General features: G+C 45.3%; 1 protein-coding gene across 1 annotated transcript; it reads left to right on the top strand.

The window, feature by feature from the left end:
• Positions 1-14682: 14682 nt before the first annotated feature.
• On the top strand, positions 14683-15645 carry LOC134586216 (olfactory receptor 52B2-like). Its single transcript, XM_063441714.1, has one exon. The coding sequence runs from the start codon at positions 14683-14685 to the stop codon at positions 15643-15645; it is 963 nt and encodes a 320-aa protein (XP_063297784.1).
• The last annotated feature ends 2803 nt before the right edge of the window (positions 15646-18448 follow it).

Below are 18448 nucleotides of genomic sequence, written 5' to 3' on the forward strand. Positions count from 1 at the left end.
AGAGAGGACCCGGGAGCTCAGCCTGCAGCTCCTCTGGGTCCTTCTTGCGCGAGCACAGATCGTTGCCGCGGTTACCACGGCATCGTTACGGCTCTTGCAAGAGTAAACTCTAGCCCTGGAGCTACGGGCTAGAGTTCACTCTCAACACTGTGACCACCAGGTATTCCTGGTGGTCGCAGTGGTGAGAGTGAACTTTAGCCCCATAAACACACTGCCCCCACACCATACACATTCACACACTGCCCCCCATACACACACACTGCCCCCACACACACCATACACACACACTGCCCCCACACACACCATACACATTTACACACATTGCCTCACACACACACACATACACTGCCCACCCATACACACACAGCCCCCATACTAACATTGCCACACACATACACAGCCCCCTCGTACACACATTGCCCCACACACCCTACACATTCACACACTACACCCCCTCACACACACTGAACCTTTCACACAGACTGCACCCCTTACACATTGCACCACTGCTCCTATACCCTACTACAGCCTCATATCCCAGCAGACCCCAGGTAAGTTGTCAAACTGTTCTTAAACGGTTTGACTACTTACTCTGGGAGGGGGGCCCGGCCCTCCTGGCGCCATAACGACTACACAGAGTAGTAGTGGTTATTGTGCATGGATTATTTCTTTAAATAATATACGAGTGCCCCAGTAGCCAGCAAGCCAGCAAACCCACAGGCCAGCCAGCCCACAGGCTGGCCAGTAGACAGCCAGCCAGCCTACAGGCCACCAGTTAGGCTTAAAGCCAGCAACCCCACAGCCTGCCAACTGCAGCCAGCAAGCCACAGCCTGCCAGCCAGCAAGCCACAGCCTGCCAGCCGCAGCCAGCAAGCCCACAGCCTGCCAGCCGCAGCCAGCAAGCCCACAGCCTGCCGGCAGTAGCCAGTAAGCCCACAGCCTGCCAGTAAGCCCACAGCCTGCCAGCCGCAGCCAGTAAGCCCACAGCCTTCCAGCAAGCCCACAGCCTGCCAGCCGCAGCCAGCAAGCCCACAGCCTGCCGGCAGTAGCCAGCAAGCCCACAGCCTGCCAGCAAGCCCACAGCCTGCCAGCCGCAGCCAGTAAGCCCACAGCCTTCCAGCAAGCCCACAGACTGCCAGCCAGCAACAGTAATTAAGGTAAGAGGAGCCAACTTGGCCTAGGTATCAGCTATGTTGTGTTGCTATATTGTGAATAGGAACCAGAGTGTTGGAGAGACCCCCCTCCAGGCCCCATTAGACTCCATTGTAGTCTCTAATGGGACCTGGAGAAAATTATTTCTAACACACTCTCTAAAGGACACTGAGATAGCCTCTGCTAGAATGCTCCCCCCCCTCCATGGCCCATTAGCCCTCAATTGTAGTCTCTACTGGGGCCTGGAGGCGACTGTTTCCAGCAGGGACACTGAGATGGCCTCTGTTAGAAAGACCCCCTTCGAAGCCTGTTAGACTCCAGTGTAGTCTCTAATAGGGCCTGGAGGGGATTCTTTCTAACACACTCTCTAAAGGACACTGAGATAGCCTCTGCTAGAAAGACCCCCCTCCATGGCCCATTAGCCCTCAATTGTAGTCTCTACTGGGGCCTTGAAGGGATTATTGCACTTTTGTTCCTTGTGTCTAAAGATTGTGTAGGGTGTGGCTGGAGGCGGTGCATGGAGGCGGGACATGGGTGGCGCTTGCTGCGGAGTATGGGTGGGGCCTGTAAGGGGGCCCTTGATTTATTTTGCCCGGGGGCCCTGAGGGTTCTCAGTCCGCCCCTGCTCTCAGTTGATAGTAATACAGCACTCTCTCTCAGTTGATAGTAATACAGCACTCTCTCTCAGTTGATAGTAATACCGCACTCTCTCTCAGTTGATAGTAATACAGCACTCTCTCTCAGTTGATAGTAATACAGCACTCTCTCTCAGTTGATAGTAATAGAGCACTCTCTCTCAGTTGATAGTAATAGAGCACTCTCTCTCAGTTGATAGTAATACAGCACTCTCTTTCAGTTGATAGTAATACCGCACTCTCTCTCAGTTGATAGTAATACAGCATTAAATACTTTAATAAATGTGATGAAGAGGGTTGGGGCCTGATGGGCATGGTGGATAAACACATTACACGTGTGCTCCCAGCCTGATCGCTATATCAGACTCACCAACTACCAGCACGCCTAAATTTTTCAGGCGTAAATAAATCAGACACTTACAGGAGCCAGCAATGCATTTGAACCGATTTTTTCCTGCATTTCCGGTGCGGACTAGTGTGATCAGCACCCGGCGGGTGAGGCAGCAGATTGCCCGTTTTTTGCAGTGTGTGTCAATGGCATGGTAAACAGCATATACAACCTGATAAGTAACAGCGTGATGGTATTAAGCTGATCCTATGGTGACTTGACAAAATATTTGATCGTTATTGGGCAAGCAGCCTTCTTATTTCAACCTTAGAAGGGAGATCGGGGAGGAGAACAACGGATGGAGAATGGGCACTCTCCGAGCACTTGATTTCCTCAAGAGCAAAAACCTACTCTTACATGCCTGCCTAGGCAGAGAGCAAAAAGGGGTGATACCCCACTACTTCGCTCACACGGACAGGAGACCGACCACTGTCTGAGTAACAACAACAAGTGGTCCTTCCTTTTCTCACCTGTAGGGAAGGATTTAGACTCTTTGAGTCCCTGAGTCTGTTGATCACTCATGTTGGACTACTTACTGGCATGGGGCTGGATATATCCAGCTTGGATCAACCTCTCACCTTCTCACATATATAACCAGTGCCTTCTGAACTTAGGCATAGGTTGAGTACATATCGCCTAGACCATTGGTTGTTAACCTGGTCCCTACCACCCACTAGTGGGCGTTTCAGGATTCCAGGTGGGCGGTAGGGATTTCCTAATTTTGCGGGCGGGCAGGTGCGAGCCGGCAGGGCCGCATATGGAGAGGTCCATCGGGTGGCCCATGCTGTCAGGGCCACCCGATGGATGTGGATTGTAAGGGGGCCCGGTCAGCGCTTGGTGCTTTAACAGCACGACCGGGCCCCCTGTAATTTCATCACAGAGCTGGGAGGAAGTGATTCCCCGGTCACTCCTCCCAGCTAACACACAGACCACGCGGGAGGAGGGATTCAGAGTGGGAACTCTTGTATGTACGTAGTGGGGAATCGCGATGCAGCCTAGAACAAAATCTAACCCCATTCAACCCCCCAGTAACGACAGACCACTTAGTATGGATGAAACAAGCACAGCATTTATTATCACAAACTAAATTACTGCATAACAAATCCATAACTTTATTTATTAAATCTCTTTTTTTCTGTAACCAAAACGTTAGACATAAATAAGCATAAATTAACATATATACATATATAACTCCACACAGTGTTATACAATGACCCAACCGTCCTTGCCAATAAACATAGAGTGGTTCCTAATCACCACTCTCTCTCACCTCCCACCTTGTCATAAAAATCATATATTCCAATGCCCGCCATCAGCTGACCTTATCCACGCTCGATGGGCACGAGACCTCAGGCAACCTAAAGTTTAACCTTTAAAGCAGGGGAGGTTTGAGACCTTCAAAAACTTGTTCATCTCATTCCATATACTTAAACGTAACCTCAAACTCAATTGGCAAGGACATACCCCCGCCACAACCCCGCTGTTTTACGCCTAAAATCAGCGGGGGACCCCACCACAACCAGCCATGGCCTGTTCCACCACTTCTTGCAGCGCTAGATTAACAGAGGCCAAGTCTGACCTCCAGCAAGCGCACCCCTCCCTTCGAGATAACTAGGCCACATTTGGGCAAACCCAAAAGGAAGTGTTTATTTTTTTCATTTTTTTTTAAAGTTATGGCCACGACAAACCTAGAAACCCATCTAGTCCGATGACCGACGGCAGCGCACCAGGGCACTCACATTGCGGAGCGCACTGCCAACAGGAAAGGGCGATAGGCGCAGCCTAGCCCCTGAGAACCTCGGGGAAGAAACATAATGCGTAACATGACCAGATCGAAGAGCAACCAAGTCCTAAACCGTCACCGACCCATGTCATTCCACCCGGGGATGACAAAACCCCTGGTACCCCATGAGGCGGGACAGCTGACCCCGTATGAGGAGGAGCCACACCCCCTTCATGTATCCGGTGCCAGACCACCGAACCTCCGCTCCCGAAGGTGGAAGATCCAACCACTCGCAGCTGCCTCTTGGCCCAAATTACACACGTAAATCCCACCATCACCAGTCCGGGGTGGGGGGGGCCGTAACTACGGAGATAAATCCAGTCAGAGACCATCAAGGCGAACCCAAGGAACCCACCACCCTGACTCCCACCATTCGAGACCTCTGAACCATTGGCGCAGGCACGCCCAGCCTGGCGGTGTCCGTAGCCGCCCCCAACCAAAATAAATGCCCCTTGAATTCCCCACCATCCTTATCCAGGAATTCGTGCTCCCAAGAAGAACACCCCAACTAAATGGACGTGGGGTGAAAACCCATCTCCGAGAACCAAACAGGGTGAGGAGGCCGAATAATCTAGGGGACGGAACAGCACTCCCAATGAAAACAGGCAAATGACGGAACCCTGCACCGCCCCCGATCGGAACGGTATATTTCAGACTATCCTGTAAACCCATTACAGCATGGTAGGAGCCCAACCATTACCCCGTGCATTCCACCTACCTCAGGAGGATGCAGAAAGTCAACCCCGCAACATCCAAGAATTGCACAGATTCTATCGACGAATCAGCCAACCGCAACCGACTAACCCTTCCCAATGACAACAGCGTCGAGTGTTGAAACCTGAAGGAAGTCCATCCCTACGCTTACCCAACTCCACCAAAAACACAGACCCACGTGCCGACGACCATAACATGAACAGGAAGCCGAGCCCTGCTAGTCGCAGAAATCGCTCCCAACGCCCGAAATAGACGGGACCAAACATGTAGATGAGCAGTCCACTCCTGTAAACCCCAAGGAAATGTTTCCATCCATCCCGATCACTCCCACCTTACTAGAGAGGGCCCCACGCCGCCTCAGAGATCAACCCACAGACCAGCTTCATCAGACCGTTGGACCAAGCGACCACACCTCCACTGCCCTATAAATCAACCCCGCGACACCTCCGCCCGAAGTACGCCCTATAATGAACAAGACAGAGCATCGGCCATGCCATCGGGAATACCCGGACAAAAAAAACCCTGACCAGCCGCCCCTCGCTTAAAACAGCGCAGAGCCAGGCGCCGCAACCAGAGCACAACCGGGGTAGAGGGTACTGTCACATGATAAAGACAGCCAGCCCCACCCCACGATGGTCCCAAAGGAAAACCACCCCACCTGTTCATGAGCTGGGTACCCCATGCCTACCATGCCCCTAGAAAGGGGAAGCTCCAAGAACACCAGAGTCCGCCAGAGCCCCAATGCTCGTCACCGTAATGGGCAGGAGTCAACACACCATTGAGAGCCCAACATGGCCCAAAAACCCCAAACCTGCTGCACGGCAAACAGTCGGAAGTCATCGGAAAGAAGTTAGGGGGCCAGATTGCACAAGCCACAGTCAAGGCCCTGAAGGAACCCCATACAGTCCCAAGGGCAACCACAACAGGCAAAGCCCAGCCCAGGGGTAGCGCAGCCGAAAACCACAACGCCCAGCAAAACCCCAACGCCTCCTGCCTGATGACCCAAACCGCAGCCAGGGGCAACCAATGTTCCCCTTGCAGAAATCGACCCCACTATCCATGAGACTACAGCACGTATCCCGACCCACGGACATGGCCTGGGCCACGGAACTCCGAAACTCCAAAACACTACCCCAAGAAAACCCTGCAGCAGCAGAGTGCGGACGTCCGACACTGATGGCCCCACACATAAGCGACATCGGGAGCAACTCCCCTGGAGGCACATAGCCACCTAAACCCGACCGTCAGAAAACAGCCCGGAAGCAATAACCCGACTGACGTACCGGCAGCAGCCGGAAAACAAATTCCACAGCTGCCTCCGCCAGCAAAGTCCCAGTGCCCCACCCACTCAGACCATTGCGCTGAGCTACCATCCCAAACTTAGCCCCTGGAAGTAAACGACAATTGAGTAGATAAGGAATCTGGCGATATCGACCTCGCCCCTCCATGGACACCTCAACCCAAAGGGGGGACCCGCAGAGCGGACTTGAGGGGCACACTAAACGATTGAGGAAGTAAGCTCATCGAGCATTCTTGGTGAACTGGACCCACCCGCCCAATGGAGCTCTCACATGGACTGAGGGTCCTGTACCGAGAGCACCCACGTCCCCCATCCCCACAGATTGCAGAGAGGATGAAAACGCATCGTGTTGAGGCTCCAGGCGAGCCCCAAGTAAAACCAGAGGCCGAAGTCCATCCGGTCCCGGGCCAAGAAGGGCCGCACCGCCAACCGTTGACGAAAGTGCAAAACGTACCTCCACCAACCCAGCTCATCTCAGGGATGACATGCGCCCTGAGAAAGTCCTGACCGCAGAACCACGCAGCACATTCTCGGGGAGCCATCTCCCCGACCACGCTATCCAGAACACAGGGTGCATCCGAATATGCGCCATGGGGTTCAACTGACCACAGCATGCTCCCCACGACCCTCCTGGAGCCCCCCAATGTCCATCTGAGGCAATGGACCCCCCGTGGCAGGAGGGAACATACCTGCAATAAAAGCCCCCATCCCATCTGCTCCCTGGAATCGCGTGCAGGCCAAGCGGGCCATAGTAGCTCAGCAACACCCAGGGTCACATGAACCTGGGAGGCATCGCCGGCGCTATCAGCTGCGCCGGATACTGCAAGAAAGCATACCGAAACACATGACACATACTGAAAATGAAAGGGGGGTAGGGGAAGCTGCGTCCATGTACCCAATTTTTGGAGTCTAGTTCAGTTTCTCTTTGATTGTATTTTTTGTTTTTATTTTTTGTTTTGTTTTGTTATGCCATTCGGGAATTTACATTTTATTTCTGTCTTATTTGTTATTTTTATTTTTTTTGCTTCCTTCCTTTTTTTTTTTTTTATTGCAATCTATGTATGTATATATTGATTTATTTATTAATTTATATATTTAGTTATGTCTTTTTTTTTTTTGTGCTAAAAGGACCGGACTGAAGAAAAGAAGGAACAACGTAGGCATGCGAAGCGCTAAAAAGAGGAGGGGAAATTAACTCACCGGTCGCAGCCTGGTGATCCAAACCCGGCACTGTGCTCACAGAAGGCTGAGGCAAAGAAACAGCAGTTCCAGCATCCAGAAAAGCCATCAGCTGTGATCCAGGCGCCACCTGCTGGTCGTGTCCTGAAACAGCAGCAGAGTCCTGAGAAGAGAGCAGTGGAGAAGACGAGATGGCCGAGGTAAGTGACCTGCAGGGAGGGGAAGGGGGTCCAGGCAAGGTAGGAGGGGGGGGGTGGAGAACAGAGGGGACCCAGATAGGGCAGAATAGGAACCAGGAGAGGGGAAAAGAGGGAAAGGGAGGGGAGGGGAGGGAGCAGGAAAGGAGGAAGATAACCCACAGAGCTGAAAGGGGGTAGGGGGGGAGAGGACAGAAAAGGATGAGAGGATCCCGGGGGCCCTGACAGTGGGAAGATGGGCCCCCCAGGGGACCCACTCACAGCAGCCACATGGGAGGGGGAGGGCACAGGAAAGAGAGTACCGGGAGCCTTCCTCACTGGCAGAGGAGGCTCCCGACCCACAAGGGGACCCCCCACGCACCCCCAACGGCGGTACCACGGTACCCCACGTGGCCCACTTACCACAGGGGCCGGCCGCGGGGGGACCTGGAACGGTGCCGGGAAGCCACCCGCCGCCCGGATGTATTCACAGGCCTCCCACCACACCCTGACCGCGATCCAACGCTGGAGTCGAACCGGGGCGGGAGTCAGGGGAACTGGCCGGGCATGCGGAGCCCGCTGGGTAGGCCGTGCACCAGGCCTCCGGGCCGCAGGACGCGCGGTAGATGAAGGCCTGACTCAGGCCTGCAGGGAGCAGGCTGCGGCATGTGCGCAGCCACGGAAGGCCGCAAATCCCGGCCTCTGGATGCAGGCCGCGTGCCTGGAGCCCCCAGTCACGTGGTCCTGGTGGTGCCTCAGGCCCGGGCTCCACACCCTCAACCGGGCCCGAGGAGAATAGCATGGGGTAAGTCTGGCAGGGCGGGAATGCCATCCCGTGCCAGTGCGGCCCCCAGAAGCAGGGGCCACAGAGGAGGCAGCAGGGGAGACCTCAAGGGGTGCTCCAGGGGGAGGTAAGCTGCGGGGTGGCGAGGGGGGGTAGCCATACCTCCATTAATTCTTGAAATTGCTCCCACAGGTGCCGGCCACCATCCACGCTGCAGCAGCCCTGAGGGAAGCCAGAAAGCCTCAACCATCAAGCTGTGTAAATCTGCAAGCCCAGGCAAACAGGAGCAGCAGGACAGGAAGCTGTTTGCTGGCCCGAATCCCAAGTGGCACTGAGGTAAGACCTCCCCCACACTAACTTACACAGAACATAATCCCACCCACACACTCTTTCCCAACCAATCCCATGCATCTATCCCCACACTCCTACATGTGCCCTTGTCCGCTTAGCTGCGCTATCTCCCCAGGGCCTGACTCCCATCCACCTCTGGACCCCAGGGAAAGTCACCCTCCTGCACCTTAAAGGTAGGAAACAGGAGGGTGACTTAAATATAATGTGTGTGTTTGTTTATGTATGCGTCTTTGTATGTATGTCGTGTGTGTGTCTGTATGTATGTGTCTGTATGTGTGTCTTATGTATGTGTCTTTGTATGTGTCTTGTGTGTGTGTCTGTCTGTATATATATATGTGTGTCTTGTCTTTGTATGTATGTGTTGTGTGTGTATGTGTCTTTGTATGTATGTGTGTCATATGTATGTGTGTCTTGTGTCTGTATGTATGTGTGTATGTGTCTTTGTATGTATGTGTGTGTCTGTGTATGTGTCTTGTGTGTGTGTGTGTGTGTGTGTGTCTGTCTGTATATATGTGTGTATGTATGTGTGTCTTGTCTTTGTATGTATGTGTTGTGTGTGTATGTGTCTTTGTATGTGTGTGTTGTATGTATGTGTGTCTTGTGTCTGTCTGTATGTGTGTATGTGTCTTTGTATGTATGTCTTATGTGTGTGTCTCTGTATGTGTGTGTCTGTATGTATGTGTGCCTGTCTGTATGTATGTGTCTTGTGTGTGTGTGTGTGTGTGTATGTATGTGTTCCTGTCTGTTATAGTGGGCTATAGTAAGTAATAGTAAGTGGGATACCTAGCTCAGCCTTCCTACTGGGCATTGCTACAAGGAAGGTTAAAACATAAAAAATAAAAAGGTAAAAAAAAAGGTGGGGAGGGGAATTGAGGAGGGAGAGGAAGGGAGCTGACGCACAGATGAGAAATCAAATTATGCGCAAACAGAGAAGTCGTCTGAATATCACCGAAAGAGGAGACCTTCGTTTGTTCCTTACGAAAATCGAATAAGATATCAAATATTTAGTCTCGCAGCATCAACCTCAAGGATCTCATTAATCACTAGTAAAGGTAATTTCAATTTACTTTATTGTTTTCTCATTAAACTTTAAAGTTAAAAACATTATAAACATGCATTAAGTAGTAATAAAAAGATAAATGTACTTATACCCTCCTTTCTAAAAAATATTCTGCACTTGCGCGAAAACTGGTGGGCGGTAAGGAATTTTTTTTAACCAAAAAGATGCATTAGTGGGCGGTAGGTAGAAAAAGGTTGACTAAAAAAGTGTCTCTTGACATGCCATGTAATACTCATGCAACTACCCTCGACTTTTGTCATCTTGTGGAAATGTCAATACAGACTTGTCTGTTTTACAACAAAAATAGAAAATGTAAAAAAAAAAAAATGTGATCAAAATAATGACAGAATTTAACTGCCAATATTCAGAACACTTTGATAAATTCCCCCTATATCATTGGCGGTTTGTGTTATATTTTACTGGACTTTTTATATCATTTTATCCAAACTGCCTGAGAATTGTGGAGAATTTTATAAAGAACCTCACTTCTAATTAGCCATCTGTCAAATCATAAAGGATTTTGAAGGAGAATGGTTCCCAGATGATTTATACCCATTAGAATCTGTAATCTGCCTGGGTATATATATATATATATAGAGAGAGAGAGAGAGAGAGAGAGAGAGAGAGCGAGCGAGAGAGAGAGAGAGAGAGAGAGAGAGAGAGAGAGAGAGAGAGACCACGTGGATGACATAAAAGAAGAGAAACAGAGACCTTAGGGTATGAAACAAATACAGAAATAGACAGAAAGAAAGGAAGAAAGTGAAAGAAAGATGCAGATATCTTACAGGTATGCCAGAATGGTATTACTATATATATATACAGTTAAGTCTGGAAATATTTGGACACTGAAACAATATCATATGAAACCATTACAACCATTTTCATACACAGTCGCCTTATTTCAGGGGCTCAAATGTAGTTGTTGGACAAATTAACACAATGTGAATGTTGTGATATGTTTCTTATCATGAGCTGTTCCAAGCCTTCCCCATACGTTTTGTCTTCCCATCCTCCTGGTCCAGGTTGATCTTAGTTGAATCTGTCCAAAGAATGCTGTTCCAGAACTGGGCTGGCTTTTTAAGATTTTTTTGGGGCAAAGTCCAATCGGGCCTTTCTATTATTGAGGGTTATGAATGGATGGCATCTTGTGGTGGACCCGCTGTATTTTCTTTTGTGAAGTCTTCTCTAGACTTGGATTAGGATATGCCTGCCTCCTTGATAGTGTTCTTCACTTGGCTGGATATTGTGAAGGGGTTTTTCCATGGAAAGGATCCTACAATCACCCACCACTGTTATTCTACATGAAACAGCTTTTTAGTCAATTGTCCAATTACTTTTGGCCCTTTGAAAAAGAAGGGCTACATATTAAAGATCTGTAATTCCTAAACTCTTCCTCCAATTTGGATGTGAATACCCTCAAATTAAAGCTGAGAGACCACACTTTAAACACATATTCATTATTTAACCCCTTAAGACCGGAGGGCGTACTATTACGTCCTTTTAAAAGCGGCTCTAAACGCCGCAGGGCGTAATAGTACGCCCTCCGGTTTTTAGTAACTTACCCGGTCGCCGGCGGTCCCACGCCGGCAATCGCGGTTCGGGGGACTCCCAGGGAGCCCCCCCGCGGCACATCTTCCTCCTCCGGTCCCTCCCGGTCATGTGAGAGTGAGGTCCTTGCGAGGACCTCACAATCACATGGCCGGTATAGCTGGCTTCTGTATTGCCAGCAGGGGGACCAACTGTAATGACAGTTGGTCCCCCTGCTGGCTGAAAATCAAATAAAAATAATGTTAAAAGTGTAAAAAAATTTATATATATATATATATATATATATATATATATATATATATATATACATACACACATACACACATACACACATACACCGTCTAGGTGTATTTTAATATTAATATATATATATATATTAATATCAAATTACACGTAGACTGATACTGATTAAATATATATATAATTATTGTTATATATATATTTATAAATAATATAAAAAAAATAAATATGTAAATACGTAAAAAATAAAATAAAATAAATAATTACAAATAAAATATTAAAAAATATATAGATGTGTTTTATTTCGTTCTAACTGTATTGTGATATTAATATATATATATATATATATTTATATCAAAATACACATAGAACGAAATAATATATATATCTATATACATAAATATATACGTATATATCAATATATATACCTATATATAAATAAAAATATTTTTAAAAAAAATATATATATATATATACGTATATATACACATATGTATATATATACATATATTAATTCTACACATATATTTATGCAATAATTTTACATAATTAGGTATCCTAATTAATTACAATTAGCGGGACCTGCCTGACCACCCATGCCGAAAGTATAGGGAATTTAATTTGCTAGCACTATATTTAACCCTATAACTTTCCAAGACACCATAAAACCTGTACATGGGGGGTACTGTTTTACTCGGGAGACTTCGCTGAACACAAATATTAGTGTTTCAAAACAGTAAAATGTATTACAACCATGATATCGCCAGTAAAAGTGACGTTTTTCGCATTTTTCACGCACAAACAGCACTTACAGGGACGATATTATTGCTGCAATACTTTTTACTGTTTTGAAACACAAATATTTGTGTTCAGCGAAGTCTCCTGAGTACAACAGTACCCCTCATGTACAGGTTTTATGGTGTTTTCAAAAATTACAGCGTCAAATATAAGGCTTGTGTTTAATTTTTTTCACATAAAAATTCGCCAGATTGCTTACGTTGCCTTTATGACCCTATGGTAGCCCAAGAATGAAAATTACCCCTATGATGGCATACCATTTGCAATAGTAGACAACCAAAGGTATTGCAAATGGGGTATGTCCAGTCTTTTTTAGTAGCCACTTAGTCACAAACACTGGCCAAAATTGGCGTTTTTTGCATTTTTCACACACAAACAAATACGAACGCTAACTTTGGCCAGTGTTTGTGACCAAATGGCTACTAAAAAAGACTGGACATCGCTTATTTGCAATACCTTGGGTCGTCTACTATTGCAAATGGCATGCCATTATGGGTGTAAATTTATTTCCTGGGCTACTATACAGTCTCAAAGGCAACGTAACCAATCTGGCGAATTTCAATTTCAAATGTAACACGCTATATTTGACCCTGTAACTTCCCAAAACACCATAAAACCTGTACATAGGGGGTACTGTTTTACACGTGAGACTTTGCTGAATACAAATATGTGTATTTTATTGCAGTAAAAGCAAACAGTATTATGACATTGACAGTTAAAATGTCATGTAGAACGAAAAAAATAAAAAAAAATCTTATTTTCTCCCATTTTTTTCATATTAAATTATGTTTCATAGCTAAATATTTGATATTAAATGAAAGCCCTGTTTCCCCTGAATAAAATGATATATAATAAGGGGGGGTGCATTTAATATGAAAGAGGTGAATTACGGTTGGACAGACATATAGCGCAAATGCCAGGTTTTGTTTACGTTTTGTTTCGTTCACAACTTGTACATTTGGCTGCGGTGTTAAGGGGTTAAATGTAACTTGAATTTAATTTGGTAAACAGCTAAAATAAGAAAACTTGTGTCAGTGTCCAAAAATATGTAAAAGTAGATTGATCTATTTTGCTATTAATGTAAATAGCTCTATACCTACAATAATCACAGACTGACATGACTCAAGGTTGGATGAGAAAATTATTAATTTATTAATTCTCTTTCCGAGTTATTGTAAGGAACTTGCTGGCATTTACATGATTACAATTGCAAAAGCAAATCAGCGATACAATATGGGACCCCAAAATGCCAACACGTCGTAATCCCGAAATATGAACTCGAAAAGGGACATTGGATAATGTCTAACAGATTGATTCGCTAAACACTGGATTTTGGCTGGGTGGACAAAATCTGGTGTAAACGGGCTAATCTAGAAATGAATAGTAATGCACATATTTACTCAATCTAATTTCGGTCGGAATTCGTCAGCTTGATCGAATTTTTCCAATCGGCCGAATGCATTTAGAGTCTGCTCTACAATCAGTGCTTTTTCTTTATCTAAATCTTATACAAAGTAAAGGATTTGGAATATGTACAATGCACCGATTTTCAACAAAATCAGGACCAAATGCATCCAGCAGGATAAATATGTGCCAATTATCTTTCACTTGTTTTTTGCAAATAACAGATAATTTGAAGTACTATTTCCATGCACTGGAGTGTTCCCAGGCAAGCAGAGGTAGAGTAGGATTGCACAGGGACCTAGGTAAGACTCTCCGATTGGAGCCCCCTCCTACAGCCCTGGGCTCTGGTTTGTGAATGGGGGTGACTGAGTGTAATCTGCACATATATTCAAAGCACCATAACTGTTACAGTGCACTGTGGTGACAGGAGTGCCCTCCCCACCATTATCATTGTTTAGAACAATTAAGTGTCCTGGTGCCCCAAACCTATTTTCGTAGTTAAACTGTATAGTAGTTAAACTGTTCTCTAAGTGTTTTTCCAGCCATGCAGGGTTTAGATTACAGGCTGTAAGTGACCAGCTGACACACTTAGCCAATGAGCTTGCTTGCCCTGTGCCGTATGGCTTCACTCAGGAGCGCTAACAGAAGTTCCATCTCAAGAGCTTCTGGCTCTCCATCAAAATTCATGGAAGGTGGGACTGTTGCCCAGTGGTCCCCGCATATTTTAACTACTTATTATGGGAGTGTCAAGTCCCTCTTGGAACCATAATCCGTACAATGTAAGACAATGGTTATTGTGCTTGGAGTGTTCCTTTAAGGAGCATGTAGCATTTTTTTTGAATTTGACAATTTTTTATTTATTTTCTTTTGCCAAAAGTAAACGTATATGCAGACACAGTAGTTACGGGGATACAGAAGAAAAAAGGGGAATGGGGAATCCATATATACATATCACAACACCACGATAATAGGTACATAACATGTCGCTTTACATGTAGCATTTTAAGATATCTGGGTATATTCTATAGTTAATCATTTATGAAGTCTGTCTCTGAGGTAAATAGACAAATATATCTATATATATCTATATAATATATTCCTCCAAAGAAATCTCTGACAATGTTTTCATACTGATTGCAGGTTGTGAGATCATAATCTGACTTCTTAACCATGGAAATATTAAACACAAGTAACTTCCACCCGGAATATTTTATTCTGAAGGGAATTCCTGGCTTGGAGAGTTCTCACTTCATCCTCTCTATCCCGTTCTGCTCCATGTACATACTGGCTCTTCTTGGAAACTCCATCTTGATAACAGTGATTAAGACCAATGAAAGTCTCCATCAGCCCATGTACATTTTAATAGTCATATTGGCCCTCACTGACATCCTTTTGTGCTCTTCCACCGTGCCAAAGACTCTCAGCATATTCTGGTTTAACTTCCATGAAATCTCTTTCAATGGTTGTGTTGTTCAGATATTTTTCATCCACTTCCTGTTTGGGTTAGAGTCAGCCATTTTACTTATCATGGCCTATGATCGATACATTGCTATCTGCTACCCTTTATCATACACAACTAAAATGACAAACACATTCATTCAAGTATCAACAGTTATGGCTCTTACCAGGAGTTTTTGCATAATTACACCACTAGTTTTCCTTCTAATACGATTACCTTACCATCAGAGCAACATCATCGAACATTCTTACTGCGAACATATGGCGATGGCAAGACTGGCTACTGCAGATATATTGGTTAATATTGTCTATGGTCTTACTATAGCATTTTTCTCATCGTTTATAGATTTGTCCCTTATAGGAATATCATATTATGTCATAGCTAGAGCTGTTCTTAGACTCCCTTTGACAGAAGCTCGTTTTAAAGCTTTTAATACTTGTATGTCCCACATCTGTGTTATATTCATGTTCTATCTACCAGCTTTTTTCTCTTTTATCGTACACAGGGTCGGACATAAACTGATCTCTCTACAGGTCCACATTCTGTTAGCCAACCTGTATGTCCTTGTACCTCCCATGATGAACCCAATTATCTATGGTGTAAAAACCAAGGAAATTAGACAGATGGTGTTTCAGAAGCTTATCAAGAATATATTTCCAAATAGACACCACTGATTAAAATGTAATTGTTAATGTTGCAAAATATATCAAAATGTATAGAAATATTTGCACCATACTTAGGAAACTTAAATATGATTTTGTGATCATATAAAATATATATATAAAATATACTTTATTGATTAAAAAGGTTTTTCAAAGTCTAATATATATATATAAAATAAAATGAATTTAGTGTGTTAACACACGGTGTATTATAAGTTATTTATACATTTTATTGGTTATTGTGTCATTGGGCAAATTTTCTATACTTCTCCTTACAATAAAGGTAAATATAATGCAACAACATTTAACTTTTTTATATTAAATTCTATTGCACTAACACTAGTCACATATTTTGCGGATAATGTTCTCAGGGTGCGGAGTGGTGTTGGCTTCACCCCATCATAGCATGTTACAAAGTAAACTCTGAAGAGACAGTCTGTAAGGCTTCAACTGTTAAAACATAGTGGGCCCCTACTCCAGCATTGCTTAGACATCAGGTCCTGTGATAATCCAGATAGAACAACTGCGGTGAACCATATAGAATGTCGGAGGTGATCGAGATAGAACAGCTGAGGTGATCCAGATAGAATGTCGGAGGTGATCCAGGTAGAATGCGTGAGGTGACCCAGATAGAACGGCAGAGGTGATCTAGGTAGAACGGCTGAGGTGATCCAAATAGATTGCCTGAGGTGATCCAGATAAAACATGTGAGGTGATCCAGATAGAATGGCTGAGGTGATCCAGATAGAATGGCTGAGGTGATCCAAATAGAATGGCTGAGGTGATCCAGATAAAACATGTGAGGTGATCCAGATAGAACGGCTGAGGTGATCCAGATAGAATGGCTGAGGTGATCCAGATAGAATGGCTGAGGTGATCCAGATAGAATGTCTGAGGTGATCCAGATAGAATGGCTGAGGTGATCCAGATAGAACAGCTAAGGTTATCAAGATAGAAGTGAAAGGCTAAGGCTGTTCTGGACTCCCCTTGATTCTTGATCCTCCGGTCACCAAATCAATATTGACCGGAGTATCATTGTTAGCAATAAGACACAGACACCACAAATGTGCTTAACAAGATTCTCAATGAGTATATTTTAAAGGCTAGCATTTACACACAGTTTGTCACGCAAGCGGCTAGATTTATTGCTTCCTTATAGTTAATATTACATACTTGTGTGGCAGTAGAAGATAAGCATTTGAATAAAGATAGAACATGAACATCCTGAGGTCAAACGAGGTCTGTCACGAGCGTGGGCTATAGGCCCAGCCGAGACAGCAGGGAGAGTGTGGAAGTGACAGGGTTAATGACACCAGACCCCTAGTTACCTGTTGATAGTCCCAGCAACCACTCAATTAACCCCTACAATCCCTTCTACACTAACCCCCTAGTACACACTTTACTGCCACCGCCAAGACTTTAAACCTGGGCGTCTTAGGTTACCCCAAACACAGGAGAATTATAGAATCACAGTTCTACTTTTACTGATCAAACACATATAATTAACCCTTTTTGGTAACGTGTTTACCTGAGCTTTCCTCTGGAGAGTGAAGCTCATAGAGAACAGAGACACAAGCTGATTAAGTAAACATTTAATCTGACAAAAAAGATTCACAGTGCTGAGTACAAAATACAGAAATAAATGACATACAGATAACAAATTGCAAAACAGTACATAAAATAAAATTGGAGAAAACACAAGAAATGCCTTACATGTATTTACCCCATATAGAATTCTTGTGGGAGACTTGGTATGTGGGAGATGGTATAGGTCTTCTAGAAGTTGCTGACCAAAGAAAAAAATGAATAAATCTCTGGATAGCCCAGCACCCTCATTATATACCTAAACTAGTTGTTTCTCAGTGGGCAGACCCCTGGGGGGGGGGGGGATCAGAGGGGGTTTGGTCTGGCAGTTCATTGCCCACTCTATGCAATTCCTTGTGTCCAGCTCTGGTGATGGCTATCTAGATGTTTTATGGTCTAGGCCTGGTGCAAGATCAAAGACCACAATAAATGTAAAATGTCAAAAAAAGCAACTCTTAACATATATTAACACTAGTGATGTCGCAAACATAAAATTTTCGGTTCGCGAACGGCGAACGCGAACTTCCGCAAATGACTTAGACTTCAATGGGCAGGCGAATTTTAAAACCCACAGGGACTCTTTCTGGCCACAATAGTGATGGAAAAGTTGTTTCAAGGGGACTAACACCTGGACTGTGGCATGCCGGAGGGGGATCAATAGCAAAACTCCCATGGAAAATTACATAGTTGATGCAGAGTCTGGTTTTAATCAATAAAGGGCATAAATCACTTAACATTCCTAAATTGTTTGGAATAACCTTCTTTAAAACATCAGGTATGATGTTGTATCGATCAGGTAGTGTAAGGGATACGCACGCTTCACAGTGACAGACCAAACTCCCCGTTTAACGCACCGCAAACAGCAGTGCAACAGTCCATTTGCACAACCGCAAACTCCCCATTTGCACAAGGTTGGATACCAAGCTAGCCATGTTCCGTTCCTTGTCCTCACTGATGTCATTGAAGGTCTCTTCCTGCACCCAGCCACGTACAACACCAAGGATCCCCGAAAGGTGACAACAAGCCCCCTGGGACGCCTGCTGTGTTTGGTCTTCCACCTCCTCAAAGCCACCTTCCTCATCTGACTCCTCTTCTTCAGACTCCTCTCTCTACATTGCCTTTCTCTGCGTTATTCTAAGGTGTGTTAAGTAGTACTATTCCTATCAGTTTAATCCCTGTTACGTCTCCTATCAGGGGACGTGTATATAAGGCATCGATTTTAGGAAGCGGG

Source organism: Pelobates fuscus, chromosome 1, assembly GCF_036172605.1.
Source record: "Pelobates fuscus isolate aPelFus1 chromosome 1, aPelFus1.pri, whole genome shotgun sequence".
In the NCBI taxonomy this organism is placed as follows: Eukaryota; Metazoa; Chordata; class Amphibia; order Anura; family Pelobatidae; genus Pelobates; species Pelobates fuscus.

Coding starts and splice junctions, on each gene's coding strand:
- LOC134586216 (XM_063441714.1), top strand. CDS start 14,683: ATGGAAATATTAAACACAAGTAACTTCCACCCGGAATATTTTATTCTG.